General features: G+C 40.3%; 2 protein-coding genes across 2 annotated transcripts; both read left to right on the top strand.

Moving 5' to 3' along the window:
• The first annotated feature begins 3,899 nt into the window (after window positions 1-3,899).
• hnf4a (hepatocyte nuclear factor 4, alpha) lies at window positions 3,900-8,755 on the top strand. The gene is made up of 10 exons (XM_070910239.1): window positions 3,900-4,014; window positions 5,048-5,222; window positions 5,608-5,702; window positions 6,196-6,302; window positions 6,404-6,559; window positions 7,077-7,164; window positions 7,289-7,441; window positions 7,607-7,843; window positions 8,001-8,123; window positions 8,613-8,755. Exons 1-10 carry the CDS (start codon window positions 3,927-3,929, stop codon window positions 8,753-8,755), a joined length of 1,365 nt encoding a protein of 454 aa, XP_070766340.1. The 5' UTR covers window positions 3,900-3,926.
• Window positions 8,756-10,911: 2,156 nt separating this feature from the next.
• On the top strand, window positions 10,912-14,301 carry ttpal (tocopherol (alpha) transfer protein-like). Its single transcript, XM_070911031.1, has 6 exons — window positions 10,912-10,923; window positions 11,403-11,629; window positions 12,507-12,750; window positions 12,982-13,175; window positions 13,460-13,570; window positions 13,898-14,301. Exons 2-6 carry the CDS (start codon window positions 11,420-11,422, stop codon window positions 14,174-14,176), a joined length of 1,038 nt encoding a protein of 345 aa, XP_070767132.1. The 5' UTR covers window positions 10,912-10,923; window positions 11,403-11,419; the 3' UTR covers window positions 14,177-14,301.
• The last annotated feature ends 2,999 nt before the right edge of the window (window positions 14,302-17,300 follow it).

The raw sequence follows: 17,300 nt of genomic DNA, 5'->3' as shown, positions 1-17,300 counted from the left end.
GAAGAGCAGCGCGGATCGAACGTGAAGAAATGTTGTAATGGATGACCTCTGCACACACAAGTGAAACAACACGCTCCAACTGAGCTGCGTTTGATGCAGAGTAATCATCTGAGAGCATTGCATGAGTGTGTAAAAGACCTGCTAATAATGTTTTGATCATATGGGCGTAGTTTCCGTTGAGTTAATCAGGTTGTTAAAGATCCGAGCAGCATTTACTTACTCAAAGATTAACGAATGTAAATCTATGATCATATCTGACAGTTTAGTTTCTGTAGGTTTAATCACATGTAGATCACTTCCATTTTCAATTCTGATTGGATTACTGTAACAGGGCTTTTTTCTCAGTACGTAATCATTGAAGAGATCATCTCAGAATCACGCTCAGGAGTCTGCGGGAATGTTATGGTGTTTGCCCGCTGGAAGAAAAATTATTTTATGAGCACCCAGTATGACTTGAGTGCATGGTTAACAAGTTCACCTACACCGGGTTTAGTGCTTCTGAGGTCTGGCTGAACTTGGGATCGTTGACCTACTGCTATGTACTGGCACTTTCTCTTCAAATACAAGGCTACTGTTTGCTGTGTGACATGTAACTTTGCGCAAGCAGAGAATTTCGTTTTTTGAAAACAATTGGTTGGATTCAGGATGGCGAGTTACAAAAGTCACATGAGAAAACCACCCAAAAAGACCCGAAATGTGTGTGTTTTTTGACCAATGTCGGATTTCATGTGCAAGAAATGATTCTAGCATTTTAGTCTCATTTATAATATGACATGTTTTACTCCAGACTGGAGTCTAACAGTCAGTGAATCATTGATATCACAGTATAACATAGCTGTAAACACATCTAATGATTTATGATTACACACATTTACTTATCACTCATATTGAGCTTGAAGGTTCAGTTCAAATTTCTAACTCAAGCGCCTCTTACTAGATTTTATTTGTTTTTTTTACTGAGATTTCATCCATATCTCTTGGCCTTCATAGGTGGATGGAGTTCTTATTAATATTGAAAGGATTTAGACAGAAAAAGAACCGTATTTATGAATTACTTGACTACGTTTTGACGACAGCATGCAGAGTATTAAACCTATGCTGGTCTCAAGTACGCTCATCTGACTCATGGCCAATACACACATGATCTGCTGCTAAAAAAATAACCCTGTTATTAATGTTTAACCATTTTAATGATTTAAGATGTCTAATACTTTAATAAGCTCTTTTATTGTAATCAAGAATGTCTAATATCTTATTTTGTGCAATCTGAAGCACTTTTCTTTAATCTCCCATTTAGCATTCATAAACTGCTCCCAACATTTAATAAAGTGTTTATAACCGCTCATAACATAGTTATAAGCCAATATAAGAACATTTTAAGTGTTTATTAATGTAATAAATAATATTACATATTAGTTGAGTTATAGTTGTTGAATTAACACTTAAAAATGGCCTTTTGTCAGTTTAAAACTACATTATAGTGTGTCATTGTGTTATAAACTATATATTTAGTGTTTATATACTGCTTATAAACACTAAATAAATGGAGCTAAAATAAAGTTTTACCCGTGAGAAGTGTTTTAATTCTGATTGACATTACATGTGAGAATATTTGTTGATAGTATTAATAATGTTTTTCATATAGGACATAATGATCCTGGAAGTGTCAGTGTTTGGGCTCTAAACACAAAGTGGGTCAGATTTGCATCCGTACTCAACAATTTATGTTGTGTTTAGCTATTAATTTCAACTTTTCTGCTCGCTTGCATGAATTTTTGATCACAGCACAAGCTACAGCTGACTGAGGCTGGTGGGAGGCATGTCCTCTACAGTCCACATATCATATCTTGCAGTTTGTTAGTTAGTGTGACTATAAATATACTAAAGACCAGCTTCACACCCATTTGTAACCCTGTATATGTGTTTATTTCCCTCCTAAACACACTCAATTTGCCACATACCTCCAGAGGAATCACTGCAACACATCATTTTGTTTTTGGTTGATTTTCAAGTGATTGATTTAGAGGGGCTCATTCTAATTAAATCCTTTGAGATCCAGTGCAACTTTTATTTTTCTAAAATGATCCTTAAATATGCTCTGAGTCATCAAGGAGCAGCTGCCTTTCCAACAACAGGTGTTGAGCTTTTTGGATCAGCCTCACGTGCACCTTGCATTTTAACAAACAATGAAGTCTTTTACGTAAAGGCATCACTTTGCTTTAGCAAGAGTTATTTCTCCCGTTAAGTATGCGAGAATTAACTCAGATTTACCAGCGGCGTATTACACACAGAAGCAGATATGATCTGACTAATGGGTTTCCTGAGATGGAAGAAGTATTCATATCAAAGTGTGTAAAAATACTGTGCTACAAGTAAAAGTCCTGCATTCAAAATGTACTTGTACACAAAAGTATTATCAACAAAATGTACTTTAGGAATCAAAAGTGAAAGCACTCATTCTAAAGAGTGTTGTATTATTAATATTATATAACTGCATCATCATTATTGATGCATTAAACACATAAGAAGCATTTTAACGTGGTAGCTGGTGAAGGTGGAGCTAATGTTAAACTACTTTATATATTGTTGTGTAGTTTAATCTTTAATAATGTAGCATAGGTCATAAAGTTACCATATGTTTTGTAAGTAAGATTAATTAGCAAAGTAACTAGTAAATATAGCTGTGAGCTTTACTGAACGACTTCCGTTTGAAGTGATTTTGAACATTTTTTGTTGGAAAGTCACAGATCTTAATCTTTTAATATTGAATATCTGTCAACCAAATCCAATTAACTATTTGTTTATCTTTTAATTCAGGCTACAGTAACATTTCATTAAAATATAGTAAAATTAGTAGAGCAATTTAAATCTGTTTTTTTTTTTAAATAGGACCTTTTCTTCTGCGATGGTTTCCTGTAATATGTTGTATAGTGTGCTGTAGTATTTAGTGTAATATCTGTCCAGAGGAGCGTCACTATGGAAGGAAGCTTTTTGACAGACTCTTCTCTCCAGTGTGAACTAAATACTGAAGTTCAGGTGCAGTTTTTTAAACTTCTGCTTCACCTACAAAATGTCACTGAAAGAGAATCAAAAACAACTACAAACGCTTTGCGTCTCTTCCAGTCTGGGCGTCTTGTGAAGGCCCATTGTCTTATAATCATGGCTTTCAATACGATGTGTCCCTCTCAAATGTAGAGGAGTGGAAGTATAAAGTAGCATAAAATGGAAATACTCTTTGAAACTACTTTAATAATTGCACTTTCTTACACAGTACTTCACTTTCCACCACTGTGGGTCTCCCTGCAGACACATGAAGCTAAGCTGCACCTTCATTTGGTCTTGGCTGCTTCATAATGTGATGTGGGCACCGGTCATTTGTGTGCATGTGATGACAGCATGCTACAGAAAGTGTTGGCTATAAAATAAACTGGTTTAAAGTGGTGGAGGAGTGATTTGGCAAAGCATTGACCTGATATGGCTGTCACGGAGGAATTGTTAATCCATTACTGACAGAGAAACAAGAAGAGATGGTAGATATCAAAGTCGTGATATCTCTCCTAAAAAAAAACCCAACAACCCTGTGATTCGCCATTGAAAAGGACTAGTTAACCATCAACCAGAGAGACACTCCACCTCTCCTCTGGTTAGCGGCACGAGGGAAGGAGGAGAAGGAAGCGAGCTCTGCTGTCAGTCACTGGTCTCCTCTCTGACACCAGTAAGTCCCCATCACACTCAACTGGGCCAGGGAGCGACCTTGTTGCTGGGCGGAGCTAAGTTAAAAAAAAAAAGGGTTAGTGGAGGTGTGAGGGGGTGTGAGAAGGGAAGGAGGAGGAGGAGGAGGAGGGGGGCACATTAGCTTCTTGGACAAGTCTTTCTGCCCCACTGTCAGGTAGTTGAGAATTTGTTTGTCCAAAGCTCTGGCAGACATGGACATGGCAGACTACAGCGAGGCTCTGGACCCAGCCTATACCACGCTGGAGTTCGAAAACATGCAAGTGCTCCCCTTGGGCGCAGGTGAGTCACATATATGCAACTCTGGCGTTGAACTTTGAAACTTTTACTGATTTTAAAACTTTGGTCAGGAGAGGGACGGAGAGTTCTGGCTTGAGGTGATAAAAAGGGGTCATCTGTCCATCTGCTCCTGCTGGCAGAGGGATGATCCCGTGCAGTGGTCTTCTTTTATCACCTCTGGGTGCGACAGTAAAACATTGAGAGATTTTGATTTTACGAGACTCTGCTCTATTCTCAGTGGACTCAGGTCATTTGGTCGAAGTGATTTGAACCTGTTTCAGCTTGTGGAGTGATGTGGTGTCAGACTGATTACGGTGGACTGATATTCATCCTGTGATGAAGCAGAAGTTTGAGTATCGTGATCATTCATCTCCTGTTACAAACGGTCTGTTCCCACAGAGTCGAAAGTGAAGAATAAAGGCTTCAGGTTTTTTTTTAGAAGTGCTTCCAATGACACCAACGTATTTATATATGCAGTCTCCCATGACGTCTGGCTGTGATCCTGATTCAGAAATTCCCAAAGAGGCTTAAAGAAAAGGAAGCTTGACTGGGAACATTACTTACCACTCAACTTTTTCACCACTTACATGTTTCTACTTTAAACTTATAACAATGTCTGTTGAGTCAGCCTGCCATTTTAATCTATAGCATGTGTCACGACGTGATTGATTGACCCAGTCTGGTGACTAAAAAGAAAACTGTCTCCAGTGATTGCCTTTTCAGAGGTAATCAAGCCGACATCAATTATGCTCTGTTGACTCTGTGTGAGCCACTCAGGCAGGTAACAGATCCTCGCAGGTTCTCGTGAAGGCTGGTTTTGATCAGCCGTCAGTGGAGCTGATCACTTCACACCTTCTCAAATCAAACCAGCTTGACAACCTGTCGAGTAGAAACACTATTTTACAGCCTCTGAACATATTTCTTGATGTTTGTTGACTCTTTTATATAAAAACACCCTGTTACATGTCTAATAGAGATGAACTAAAAGCCTGCTGACCTCACGAGACATTTCTTTCTCCCTCTCTCCTTGTGTCAGACTCCTCACCAGCTGAGAGCGCCAACATGAGCGTTAGCGGCCACCTGGGGGCGGGCAGCCTGTGTGCCATATGTGGAGACAGAGCCACTGGCAAACACTACGGGGCGTCCAGCTGTGACGGCTGCAAGGGCTTCTTCAGACGCAGCGTCCGCAAAAACCACATGTACTCGTGCAGGTGAGGACTCATCTATAACCAAAGAGAGAGAGAGAGTTTTCTGCTGCTGTTGATGTGCCACTGAAGCAAAGCATTGCACATCGTGCCCGTGGAGCCAACTGAAGAGAGACAAAACTTGATTCATAATTGATTCTAAGGCTGATAGACTGACCACAGGTCACGTGACATCTTCAAATGTCATGTTTTGTTGGTCCAACGATCCAAAATACAAAGATATTCAGTTTACTATGAAGAAAAGCATCAAATCCTCACATTTGAGAAGCTGGAAACAGCAAATATTTGGCATTTTTGCTTTAAAAACAATGTTGCAGCTCTAATCGCTTCACTCATTCGAGTTTCTCTTTTGAGTCTATGACGGCACAAACTCATTCCACTCATTTTCCAGGTTCAACAGACAATGCATTGTGGACAAAGACAAGCGAAATCAATGCAGATACTGCAGACTGAAGAAGTGCTTCAGAGCTGGCATGAAGAAAGAAGGTAGGAGCCTTTTATCTCTTCAAAGCAAACTGACTATAATCTATAAACTCAATCTATAGGTTTTGGGTGAAAACAACAGTTTTCTTCTGCCTGACAAAAACAGAACTTCCCATTTAATCAGCAAATCACTGGCAGAGGGTGAGCCGTCCCCACCGAACAGACACGACTGGTCTGAGTGTGTTGCAATCCCCATGAGAGTAGTACTTTGTTAATGTTCACTCAGTGGAGCGCTGGAGTCTCTAACCAGCTTATGCTGAGCAAACATTTCTGAGCAATAATAGCCATATACTGATAAACATGACAACCTTGAAAGATGTATTTTACTTTTAAATGACTGTGTGTTCTTTGTGCAACAGAGAAATGGAGACAATTTAAACGTTTTCTTGGGTTTTCAATTTATTTAACTGTATGAAAATGGCACAAACCAACTGAATGTAGCTGCAGCAGTGATGATGCTATAAATGTGTGTGTGTGTGTGTGTGTGTGTGTTTAGCTGTGCAGAATGAACGAGACAGAATCAGCACCAGGAGATCCAGCTATGAAGACAGCAGTTTACCATCTATCAATGCACTCATCCAGGCAGACGTACTGTCAAGACAGGTAAGACCTACTACATCATTTTTGGGAATCACACCTAACTATGATTAATTGCCTGTAACAAGGCATCAAATGATTTCATACCCCTGCACTGCCCTGTCTAGATCACCTCCCCTGCTCCTATACTGAACGGCGACATAAGGACAAAAAAGATCGCCACCATCACAGACGTGTGTGAGTCCATGAAACAGCAGCTGTTGGTCTTGGTGGAGTGGGCCAAGTACATCCCAGCCTTCTGTGACCTGCCCCTGGATGACCAGGTAAGACTCATACACAGACACAGTGTACATAGTGGTATAGACACTCTGGTCACTCATCAACCAGTCTACTCAAAACCATCGTGTGGGCGGCAGGAGCACACGGGTATAGGCTCAGTGACTATGTTCTTACTAAATAGATTAAAATGTGGTAGGAAAAAAAGGAGAAACATTAAGAAAATCTCAGAGGACCAGGAGGGTTTTTCATCACTCAAAACCTCAAACTCTTCAACCAGAGTGGTTAATGTATTTTAATTCTGAGTTAGAATATGATGAGCGGGTTTCAAAGTTATATGCATAATCATTAACAGTGTGATCACCGGGCCTTGGTAACTGATTTGCTGATGTTATATCAGTGAGTGTCTTCCGCCAGGGATTTTCTCTCTCCTCTCTTCAGTGAGCTTCAGATGAGAGGACTTTTTGGAAAGAGATAGAACTGAACAATAACAAAGCATTCAAATTAACATTTGCAGAGTTATTATCCCACAGCTGATGAGTAAATTAATTCACTGTATTTCAGGTGGCGTTGCTGCGAGCTCATGCTGGAGAACACCTCTTGCTCGGCGCTGCAAAGAGGTCCATGCTATACAAAGACATCCTCTTATTAGGTAAAACTGACACATATTACCATTACTCATCATCACCCCCCCCCCCCCCAAAAACAGTTTCTCATCATGGACTAAATTCTAATGCAGTGTTTTAATCTCCCCCTAAAATGTGGTTCTCCTGCAGGAAATGACTACATCATTCCCAGAAACTGCCCAGAGTTGGAGGTAGGCAGGGTAGCCGTGAGAATCCTGGATGAGCTGGTGCTTCCCTTCCAGGAGCTCCAGATAGACGACAATGAATATGCCTGCTTGAAAGCCATAGTTTTCTTTGACCCTGGTACGACTACTGACTAATCTTTTGGATTGTGTTTGCTGATTTTCAAGCCATTAATATCAGTGAAAAGTTCAAAAGCTGAAGAGAGTATTCTAGACACTGTATGAAAAGTTACAGCCCATTGACACACTTCTCTGTGTAAACACCCCTGCTTTTATTTGGCCACAGATGCTAAAGGTCTGAGTGACCCTGGAAAGATCAAGCGGATGCGATACCAGGTCCAGGTCAGCCTGGAAGACTACATCAACGACAGACAGTACGACTCCCGGGGCCGCTTCGGGGAGCTGCTCCTGCTGCTGCCGACGCTACAGAGCATCACATGGCAAATGATTGAACAGATCCAGTTTGTCAAGCTCTTCGGCATGGCCAAGATCGACAACCTGCTACAAGAAATGCTTCTTGGAGGTGAGCTCTTTCAAATCCTCTGTAACCAACCGTGGTGGAACTTGACTTCTGAACTCGAAAGCTTTGGGTCAATTTACAGAGATGACTGTGACATTAATTTTACAGTCGTATACGCTAAATGAAGACTGACTGTACATTTGTGTGTTTTGCCTCTTAGGTTCTGCCAATGAGGCTCCACACGCACCTCACTCTCTGCACCCTCACCTGGTTCAGGAGCACCTCAGCAGCAATGTTATAGTGGCCAGCAACATGGCAACGTCGATCCATAATGGTCAAATCTGTAAGTACAAAACACATTAGTTGAAAATGTGCAGAGCACAACTATCTAACTAATTCTCTGTCTTTAGCTTAAACGTAGTGTTTTTCTTCTTGCTACATGCAGTAGAAGAGGTTTGATCAGTGTGCTCAGAAGCATCAATCCGAAAAGTGAACTACAACAATGATGTTTTAATCAACAGAGAGTGTCAAACTTTCCTCACCCAGCTCCATGTGCAGCCTAGTCAGGTAGCTGGAAGGACAAACAGGCTTGGCAGAATAATCCTCTAAATTCTTCATGGAAACTAATCTGGCTTATTTTGTCAAAGAGAACTTCTGTTATTCTTTCTTAACATGTTTAATGCTCTGAGAAATTTCACAAAAGTGCTTATTCCTTATCTGAAAATAATGTTGCCCTACGACATGTTATACCACAGAATGGTAAATATACACCTGCTTGTGCTGCAGTTTCTCCCTCTGACTCGCTCCTGTTCCTTTGTGTTCTACTTTTCAGCCACTCCTGAAACCCCAATCCCGTCTCCGCCTACTGCCTCCAGCTCAGAACATTATAAAATGGCTCAGGGGGTCATAGCCACTGTGCCCAAGCAGCCAACCTCCATCCCTCAGCCTACTATTACAAAGCAAGAGGCCATCTAACAATCCTCTTAATCCTTATTCCTTCAGTTTTTTTTTTTATTGTGTTAAACCAGGGTCTTTATATGTAAGTTTATACACAATCAGCATTGAAGCTGTTAACTTGACTGAAACAATAAAGTAGCCGAATATATAGAATGTAATTGCAATTATGTCCCTTGCAGATTGTTGTTCTTCTTCAGGGATCTATTTGTTCACACATGCAGCTGCAGTTGAGCTCCACAGCTCAGCGAAGGCCAGACAAAACTAGAAGCATCAAAACTATCCAGTCATGCTGTTGTTCTGTAAGATCGACACGTAGAAAGACGTACATTGTTGTATATATAGTTTATTATTGGGTAACATCACTTCCTTTAGCATGGCCTCGGTGTGTGCAGTAAGGCTTATGTTAGACATGGTGGCGTGATCATGTCAGTATTTAATGAATGTTACAACAGGCCTTACACTGTCATGTATTTAGTGTTGCACAGTATTTTATTTTGTGTTCATTAGTGATAAAATGGTGTCAACTTTCCTTCAGGAACTCAGAAAAAAATAATGTTATCAAAACTAAAAGAAATCCCTTGAATGAGTTCAGTTTTTTGGGGTGTATTCTTTGACAGGACTAAAATATCTGTGGTTTGTTTTATGTACTGGAAAATTTATATTTACAGTAGTAAAATTTAACAAGTTGAAATTTACACTGAGAAATCTTGGTACATTATGGTGAAGTCTGCTGTGCCACTTTGTAAAAGTCACAGGCAGACACACCGAGGAAGTTTCCCAATGATATGTTGTATTGGTTTTTAAAAAATATATTATATTTTTTGTTTAGTACTTTATCGTGGTTTAACTGATGGAATAAATTGTGCCTTGTAACCTGTACTGCCTTACAAAAACAGGCAATGTTTCGCCTTACAATGTGAAGATGATTTAATAAATCTCAAGGTCTATTTTTACATTGCATTTTCTGCAGACTGTATTTTTTATTATAGATGATTATGATAAGATTTTTTCTGAGGAATGAATGGGACTGGGCATCATCTTAATAAAGAAATCAGATATGTTGTAAAGTCCCTGGAGGAAAAAATGGGTCCAACGTGGCAGTGTTGGTTGTTCACTGATAGCCTAATGCAATATGGTGCCTCAGACTGATAAAGTGCCATAAAATCATTATAGATAGCACTGATTCAAGACAGACAGAGAGAGGAGGCACCTCGACGATTCATTTCTACATTCTGAAGGTAATTTAATACTGATGTGCTGCATTTAGACTCAACTATAAGTTGACATGACGGAAGTTTGACTTAGACATCAAGTGGAAGCTTCAAACTTGACAATCATCCTCAAAGATAACCAAAGTATAGAACTTCTATTCTTACCGAAACACCGAACACTTACATAAATATGAAGACATTAGATAGATGCATTATTTTTAAATATTCATTTTCAAACGTGAAGTAGAAACAGACCTGTCAGATCTCGAGACGACGTGTTGCCCATAGTCCAGTGACAGGGATGCAGGCTGAGCAATATGCAGGCAAACTCTGCCACCTACCGCCACCTACATCTGTCTACAAAATATGTGCAAAAGAAATGTAGGCCACATCAACCCTCTGTTACATATAATTGGATTGATAAACTAACTAAATGTGTGTAGGAAATACAACTCCACGCAGTAAGCATGAACTACTGCACCCTAGGCTATATTTTTATCTTAATGTCATCATGTTCTATCGTAAAATGCAGGCCTAATGCTATAATGTAATATCAGTGATCAATGAAGCGTGAAGAAGAATGACTAATTATGTTAGTTTGCAAGGTGTGAGATTCAGGTGCACTCAAGCAGTGTGAAAAGCTCACGTAGAATGTCGTGTTTGGTTCAGCAAGTAAAATCTTGCAACGTCACTTGTAAAAATAACGTTTTGGAAGAACACGTTTTTGAATTAAAAAAAGAGAGACTAACAGAACACCCACTAAAAACTATTTTACAACAAAGTCAATTGTTTCACTTTTGAGTGCGCAACACATGATTTCAGCTAGTTTCCGAGGGGCACTTGAAAGCAGCATAGCCATCAAAACAACAGACGCACGACGCGACTGCTCTGGCGCGTCACCAGCGCATCACATGCTGCATATGGACCAATGAGTGGGCGTCGTTTCTTTACCCGGAAAAAGGATTTTCCTGACAGGTCGGTTGTGATTTTTGACACTGGTTTTGGGTCGTCGCAGCTGTGTTTTTGATGACATTTTATCATTTGCCAATGGATGCTCATAAAAGGCATCTATGTGTGTCATAGACGGTTAATGTTAAACGCATTTTTGGGGTTGGTATTCAGTCATTATTCTGACTTTAGTTCTGTCGCATCGGCTCTGCTCAGGACCAGGTTATATTAGCCAGTCCGTGTCGGCTGAGGCTCTGACTCATTGCTAAGTAAAACATACCGTTAGCATGTTTGCACTGTTGAGATGTTGTAGGGAACTCTGCTGCTCTTCTTTGGTACTACTGAACGTTTCATTTCCAATATCTGTTGTCCGATTCAGGTAAAGTGATATTAATGGATGTAAGCTGTGTGTGTGGCAACTGCCAGAAGCTAACGTGACAGCCCAGAGCCTAGTCTGTCTTTCTCATAGCTCCTATGGTGCCTCTTGTGTGTTGCTTTCCAAACAGCTTCACCCAGTCAGTCCATGGCTGATCAGCATGAGTCCATCGATCTCAGGTCTCCCCCAGTGGACCCATCAGCAGCTGCAGGACACAGCTGGTTCCCTGGACCCCCTCCACCCATGTATTCCTGCACCCTGACCCCTGAGCTGGTGGCCAAGGCGCGGGAGGAGCTCCAGGAGAAACCAGAATGGCGTCTCCGGGATGTCCAAGCGCTGAGAGACATGATACTGAAGGTTTTGCTTTATGCTTTTTTTCATATAAACATAAACCATCTCATTCCATATACCAGTAAGATTAAAGACTTTGTCCCTATAACTGACTCAAATTCTCAGACTTGTATTCTTTGATCGCATATTTACTGTTTTTAAGTCATACGTCATAAGTCATAGGCAATGATCTCGGACAGCTGTATGTATGACTGACAGAAGGCAAGCAGGCTGATTTGTAAAAGGCAACAAACCTACAAGATAATTACATACTGTGTACACATACAAAATTAAAATAATTGTCACTATGAAAATTATGGAGACAGATCTTCTACTCTCTGACTTCTCCAGCCTGTGGGTCTCAGTCCATTTCTTCCTACTGAAGACATAAATCTTTAAAACTGGGTCATGAATATGTACTTTCTTTTTCAGAAAAAGGCTAAATCGTTTTGTAAAACAGCTGAGCACTTTTAGTTTTGGGGAAATAATACTTAAACGACAGTAAATGGAGCATTTGTTGGGGACTATTTTCAGCCACAGACTTTGTGCTCTAGTGAGTATTTATGGCAGCAGGACAGTGAATGTTGGATCGAGTCAAAATAAACTACAGTACTCAAGTTCATTGTAATGAAGGAACATGTTCTCACTGCTCACTGTTGTGTTTATTGAGGAACGAGATATATTGAGCTTTAGATAGACACTTGCTAGTAGGTCAGTTCATTGTTGGTTTTGGTCTTTTCTTTGGCTATAAAAATATAGAATATCACATGACTAACATTCATAATATTGCCATTATTTTGTCGTGTTTTATTTTGTTTTCTCCCACGTCATGCTTTGTTTTCCCGAGTGTAGCTGAATTTGACTGTTTTTGTGGAGCTCATATTTCTTTCGCCCGACTCTGCAGGAACAGCCCAATCTCAGGACGAGGCTGGACGACGCCTTCCTCCTGCGCTTCCTGCGGGCCAGGAAGTTTGACTATGACCGTGCCCTGCAGCTGCTGCTCAATTACCACGCAGGACGTAAGGCTTGGCCAGAGGTGTTCCAGGACCTGAAGCCGTCCACGGTGAAACACGTCCTGGACCTGGGCTTTCTCACTGTCCTGCCACAGCCAGACCCCAATGGAAGATACATCCTTTGTCTCCGGCCAGGTTGGTGTCAGCTTCATCTTCCTTGGAGAATTCAGCAGTTTCATAATGAACAAACAATTCTATAATTACTGTTTCCATTTACCTGTCACATCATTCAGTAGACCTCAAACTCTGGGTGTTTTTCAAATCTCTTAAGTGCATACTGTATGACTAATCGCCAGTTACTGATTATTCTTCTGGGTCGGGCTTTACTCATGATGTGTGATTACTCAACTCAATCTCCTTTTACAGGAAAATGGAAACCAAATGATTATCCGTTTGTTGACAACGTGAGGGCAATTTATCTGACTCTGGAGAAGCTGATCCAGCCGGAGGAATCGCAGGTGAACGGTATCGTCATCTTAGCCGACTACACCGGAGTGGGCATGTCACAAGCATCCAATCCAGGCCCGTTCCTTGCCAAAAAAGTTGTCAGCATCCTCCAGGTGAGAAATCTAACATCTTATGATCTGATGACACTTTTATGTTTGAATTAAATGTATTATAAAATTAAATCAGAAAAGTACTGTCAAATTGTAATTTTGATTTGACACAGCAGTAAATATGAGTGACTGTGTGCACATGAGATTAAAACCTTGAGCACTGCCTGTTGAGTTTTGTCGTGACTGCAGGGTGTGTAATATTTATATAAGCACACAAAAGGCATGTGAAACGTTTGACAAAGACCAGCTGTGACTGTTCTGAATGCAGCTTCTCTTCTAATTCACAGGATGGGTTTCCAATCAGAATCAAGGCCGTTAACATAATTAACGAGCCCAGGATTTTCAAAGGCATCTTCGCTATAATTAAGCCTTTTCTGAAGGAGAAGATGGCAGAGAGGGTAACTATTGTCCTTGAATTGTCTCTGACTCATTTGTTTCATGTGCTCCAAAATAAGAGTCTATTTTCATCTGTATAAAAGGAAGGCTGAGCATTTTCAACTTTGCAATGTGAGCAGTGAGAATGAACCAAAACAGTAGATTTGTGAGTGATACGGCTCCGTAGAGTTGAAGGGGAACTGCTGGGTCAGGTGATAATTCTTTGTGGGTTCATTAATACGAGTGACACCTTTCACATGACATGAGAATATTATTTGTAGCCACTTTAAATAATGAAGCTGATGGGGAGGCAGACACTAACATGGTATCTGTGCTGTCTCCTCACTCAGTACATCCTCCACGGTTCAGACCTGCGCTCTCTGCACCGGAACATTCCCCGGTCGGTCCTGCCGGAGGAGTACGGCGGTACCGCGGGCCAACTGGACATGTGTGTGTGGTCGAGACTGCTGCTGGACTGTGAGGAGGAGTTTATAGTGGAGTTCTGCCAGCCGGATCCACTAGAGGGCGTGGTGCTCCCAGACTCCATGCTGTTTGAAGGCGAGCAGGCCAGCGGGCAGGACGACGACACCTTCAGGGGGCTGCGCTCTCAACTTTACTACTGTTACTGATGCAGACTGTAGGTGCAAACACTCCCATCACTGAGAGGACATTCTCTGTTTCGTTTGAAACATGTGTGTAGACTTTTACAGGGCAAGTTGCCAATATTAAACATGATTTATTTTACTAACTAAGCAGCACTATAATAGATGTATAGTCTTTTCTAGTTTACACGTAGCCCAGCATTCGACCACTCGTTCAGAGGCAGCTGCAGGCTCCGGCAAAGAGGCTTTTGACATGAGCAGATGCATGTTTAGCCATTATAGGTGGCATTAATGGTGATATGGTGGTACTTAAATGTTAGGTTCACATTTAGTAATAGTGAGGCGCCCAAATGTACATTGACACAAGTTTTGCTTGAGGGATGTGGGACAAAATCTGCTGAAGCTAAAATGAGGACTCAGGCAGCAGTAGCAGTTAGACAAATCAAATGGGCATCTTCTTAAGTTACTGTCTTTTTAGTAAAACAATTCCCTCTTTGTGTTACACTGCAGCTCAGCACAGAAACACTGTCTGGGGAAACAAAAAAGAGGGAAGTTCATTGTTAAAACACTAACTTTTGAAGTTACCCGCTTGATTTGGCTAACTGAGAAGCCTCATATTAGCTTCAGCTGAACGTTGTGATACATTTTTTTCCTGGAACGAGGACTCTGGATTTGTCCCCCATCTTTTCTGTTGGAAGCATGTTAGGAACAGTCGGTATGAACAGGAGGAATGATTACAGCAAGCAAAGACACTGTGTTTCAATGTGCATATGGGCATGTCAGTATTGTTTTAAGACAGACATGGAAAAATGTGAACCCATCCTTTAATATCTTTCCACTGAGGAAGAATTCTAAAAACAGCTTCTCAAACTCACATTTCTTCCGTTTGTTTAGTATCTGCATACCGGCAGTCAGTCGTATACTGGCCATAAGTGCTCTGTCTGCATGGTTACATCGCCCCACAACTCAACAAAAAAAATGGAGACAGTTTTTGTGTATGTAACCCTCTAATACATTGCCTTAAACTGTTATTAATCAGTAGATTTTCCTATGTATCATGAATCATGTTGGATTTGTATGTACCAAAGCAATATTCATGTATATTCTCACCAGGGCTTGTCTTACATAAGAGTGGAAGTACTTCATTGTTAGTAAGTGGAAATAGATGGCTGCTGTGGCTGAGAGAAGTGATAATGTAAAAGATTTTATTGGTAAATGTTTTTGCTGAATATCTAACTCACACACAGTATTTCAGGGCCTTTTGTGTAGTTGATGATTTAGTTTCCTGTAGTCTGAATCTTATGAGAGGATTATTTTTCTAAATTCAGATTATCTGCCTTATGTTTTTTTCTTTTTTTTTTTTTTTTAACCTTTTTTGACCTGTTTGCCTGTGTTTCATCACTCAGTCTTAACACAGGGCCATTACTGATCACGGGAGTCACATGGGGCAGAGAACATTCAGTCCTGACTATAGACATCTGGTTTGCCAAATTTGCCAACAGGCCATGTACAGAAATACAATAATGTTGGATCTGTTTTCTTGCGGTACCCCCGAAGCTGACTTGAATAATTTCATTGTTTTATATTTTTTATTTCATGCATGTCTGTGACTATAAGCTGTATTGTGTTGCAGGATATTTAGCGCTGGTAGTGAAGACAGTAAAGTAAAACTCGAACGGAGAAAGTGCTATTTGTGTCTTGTTTGTGCTGTGGATGCTGTTGTTGGCAGAGGGTGGTGGTATGCTGCAGGCTCTGGGGAAGTTGTGGGTATTTTCACAACATAATTGCGACCGACTTGAGCAGCGTTTCCCAAACTGGACTTGTGGGTCCCCAAAGGCAACAGAAATACAGTAGTGGAAGAATCTTTCACTTCAGTAGAAGTAGTAATACCACAGTGTAAAAATACTCCATTACAAGTAAAAGTCCTGCAGTCAAAAATGTACTTGAGTAAAAGTATCTGTACTTAAAGTATCAAAAGTAAAAGTCTTTATTATGCCTTATCCTTTCTCCTTTAAACTTCATTATATGTCAGTAGGGCTTAACATGGGGTTCAGGGATCAAGTGACTATAGTGGATTTCAGTTAAGTGGGTCATAATAGAAAATATGGTAATGTATGTATTTAAAACAATGAAGAGCTGTGTCTTACAGTCATGATTAAAAAAAAAGGTTTGGCAAGCGAGCCTGCTGGTTACATGTTGGAACATTTCCAACATTTACACACAACTCATTAACTTGTTTCTTTCATGAGATTTTGACTTTATTTTAACTCCACACAGCCTACACGGTTGGTTATTGTTAGTCTGCTGTTTCCATGACATTCATTTAGAGAACACAACTCTTTTTTTTTTTCTTTTTTTTTAATGCTGTACACTCATGTTATATGAGTTCATAACGAAACAAAATGGGAAAAAAAGGCAGATCAATTAAAGGGGAACTTCATTTTACACATGAAGTTGTTTACTCATCCCAACCCTGATGACGTCACAGTGATGTCATCAGGGTTTTATCAGAAAGCCTGCATTGCAAACTGGAGGTGTGGGGTTTGAAAGAAGTGGGCATTTAAGAGGCAGGGGCAGCTGTAGCCCCAGTTTGTGCCTCTCATGGAGTACCATTACAGTCCAGTCACAGACCTAATCATCCGCTTCTCTGAAAAACATTTACACGGCAAAAACCCAGAAGGTCGTTTGACAGCACTTATGTTCTGAAGGTGTTTCCAGTATCCTCAAAGACTCTTCTAACCATCTTGTTGAAAAAAATAGTCCACTTTTCATGAGCTTAGAAAAACAGCCCTCTTTTCAGCTTTGAGACGATGCATTTTGCAGCTAATCCGAGAGGGAGTTTTAAATTGTTTATTTGGTGTAAGAAGTAGGAGAACAGATAACGGAACATGCAAAAATGAGCATTCCCCACTAAACTTGTGACTCGCAATATCTGTCAAAATAATCGCAATATGTATATATATATATATATATGTAAATATATTTATTTTTTTATACATATTGTTCAGCCCTAAAATGGAGTGAAGTAAAAAGTACAATATTGCCACTGACATAAAGTGGAGTAGAACTATAATGTTGGATAAAATGGAAATACTCAACTGAAGTATAAGTACCTCGAATTTGTACTTAAGTACAGTACTTGAGTAAATGC

The sequence above is a fragment of the Enoplosus armatus genome, chromosome 8, assembly GCF_043641665.1.
Source record: "Enoplosus armatus isolate fEnoArm2 chromosome 8, fEnoArm2.hap1, whole genome shotgun sequence".
NCBI classification, from domain to species: domain Eukaryota; kingdom Metazoa; phylum Chordata; class Actinopteri; order Centrarchiformes; family Enoplosidae; genus Enoplosus; species Enoplosus armatus.
The sequence above is the reverse complement of the archived record's forward strand: the minus strand, read 5'-3'. Positions and strand labels throughout refer to the sequence as shown.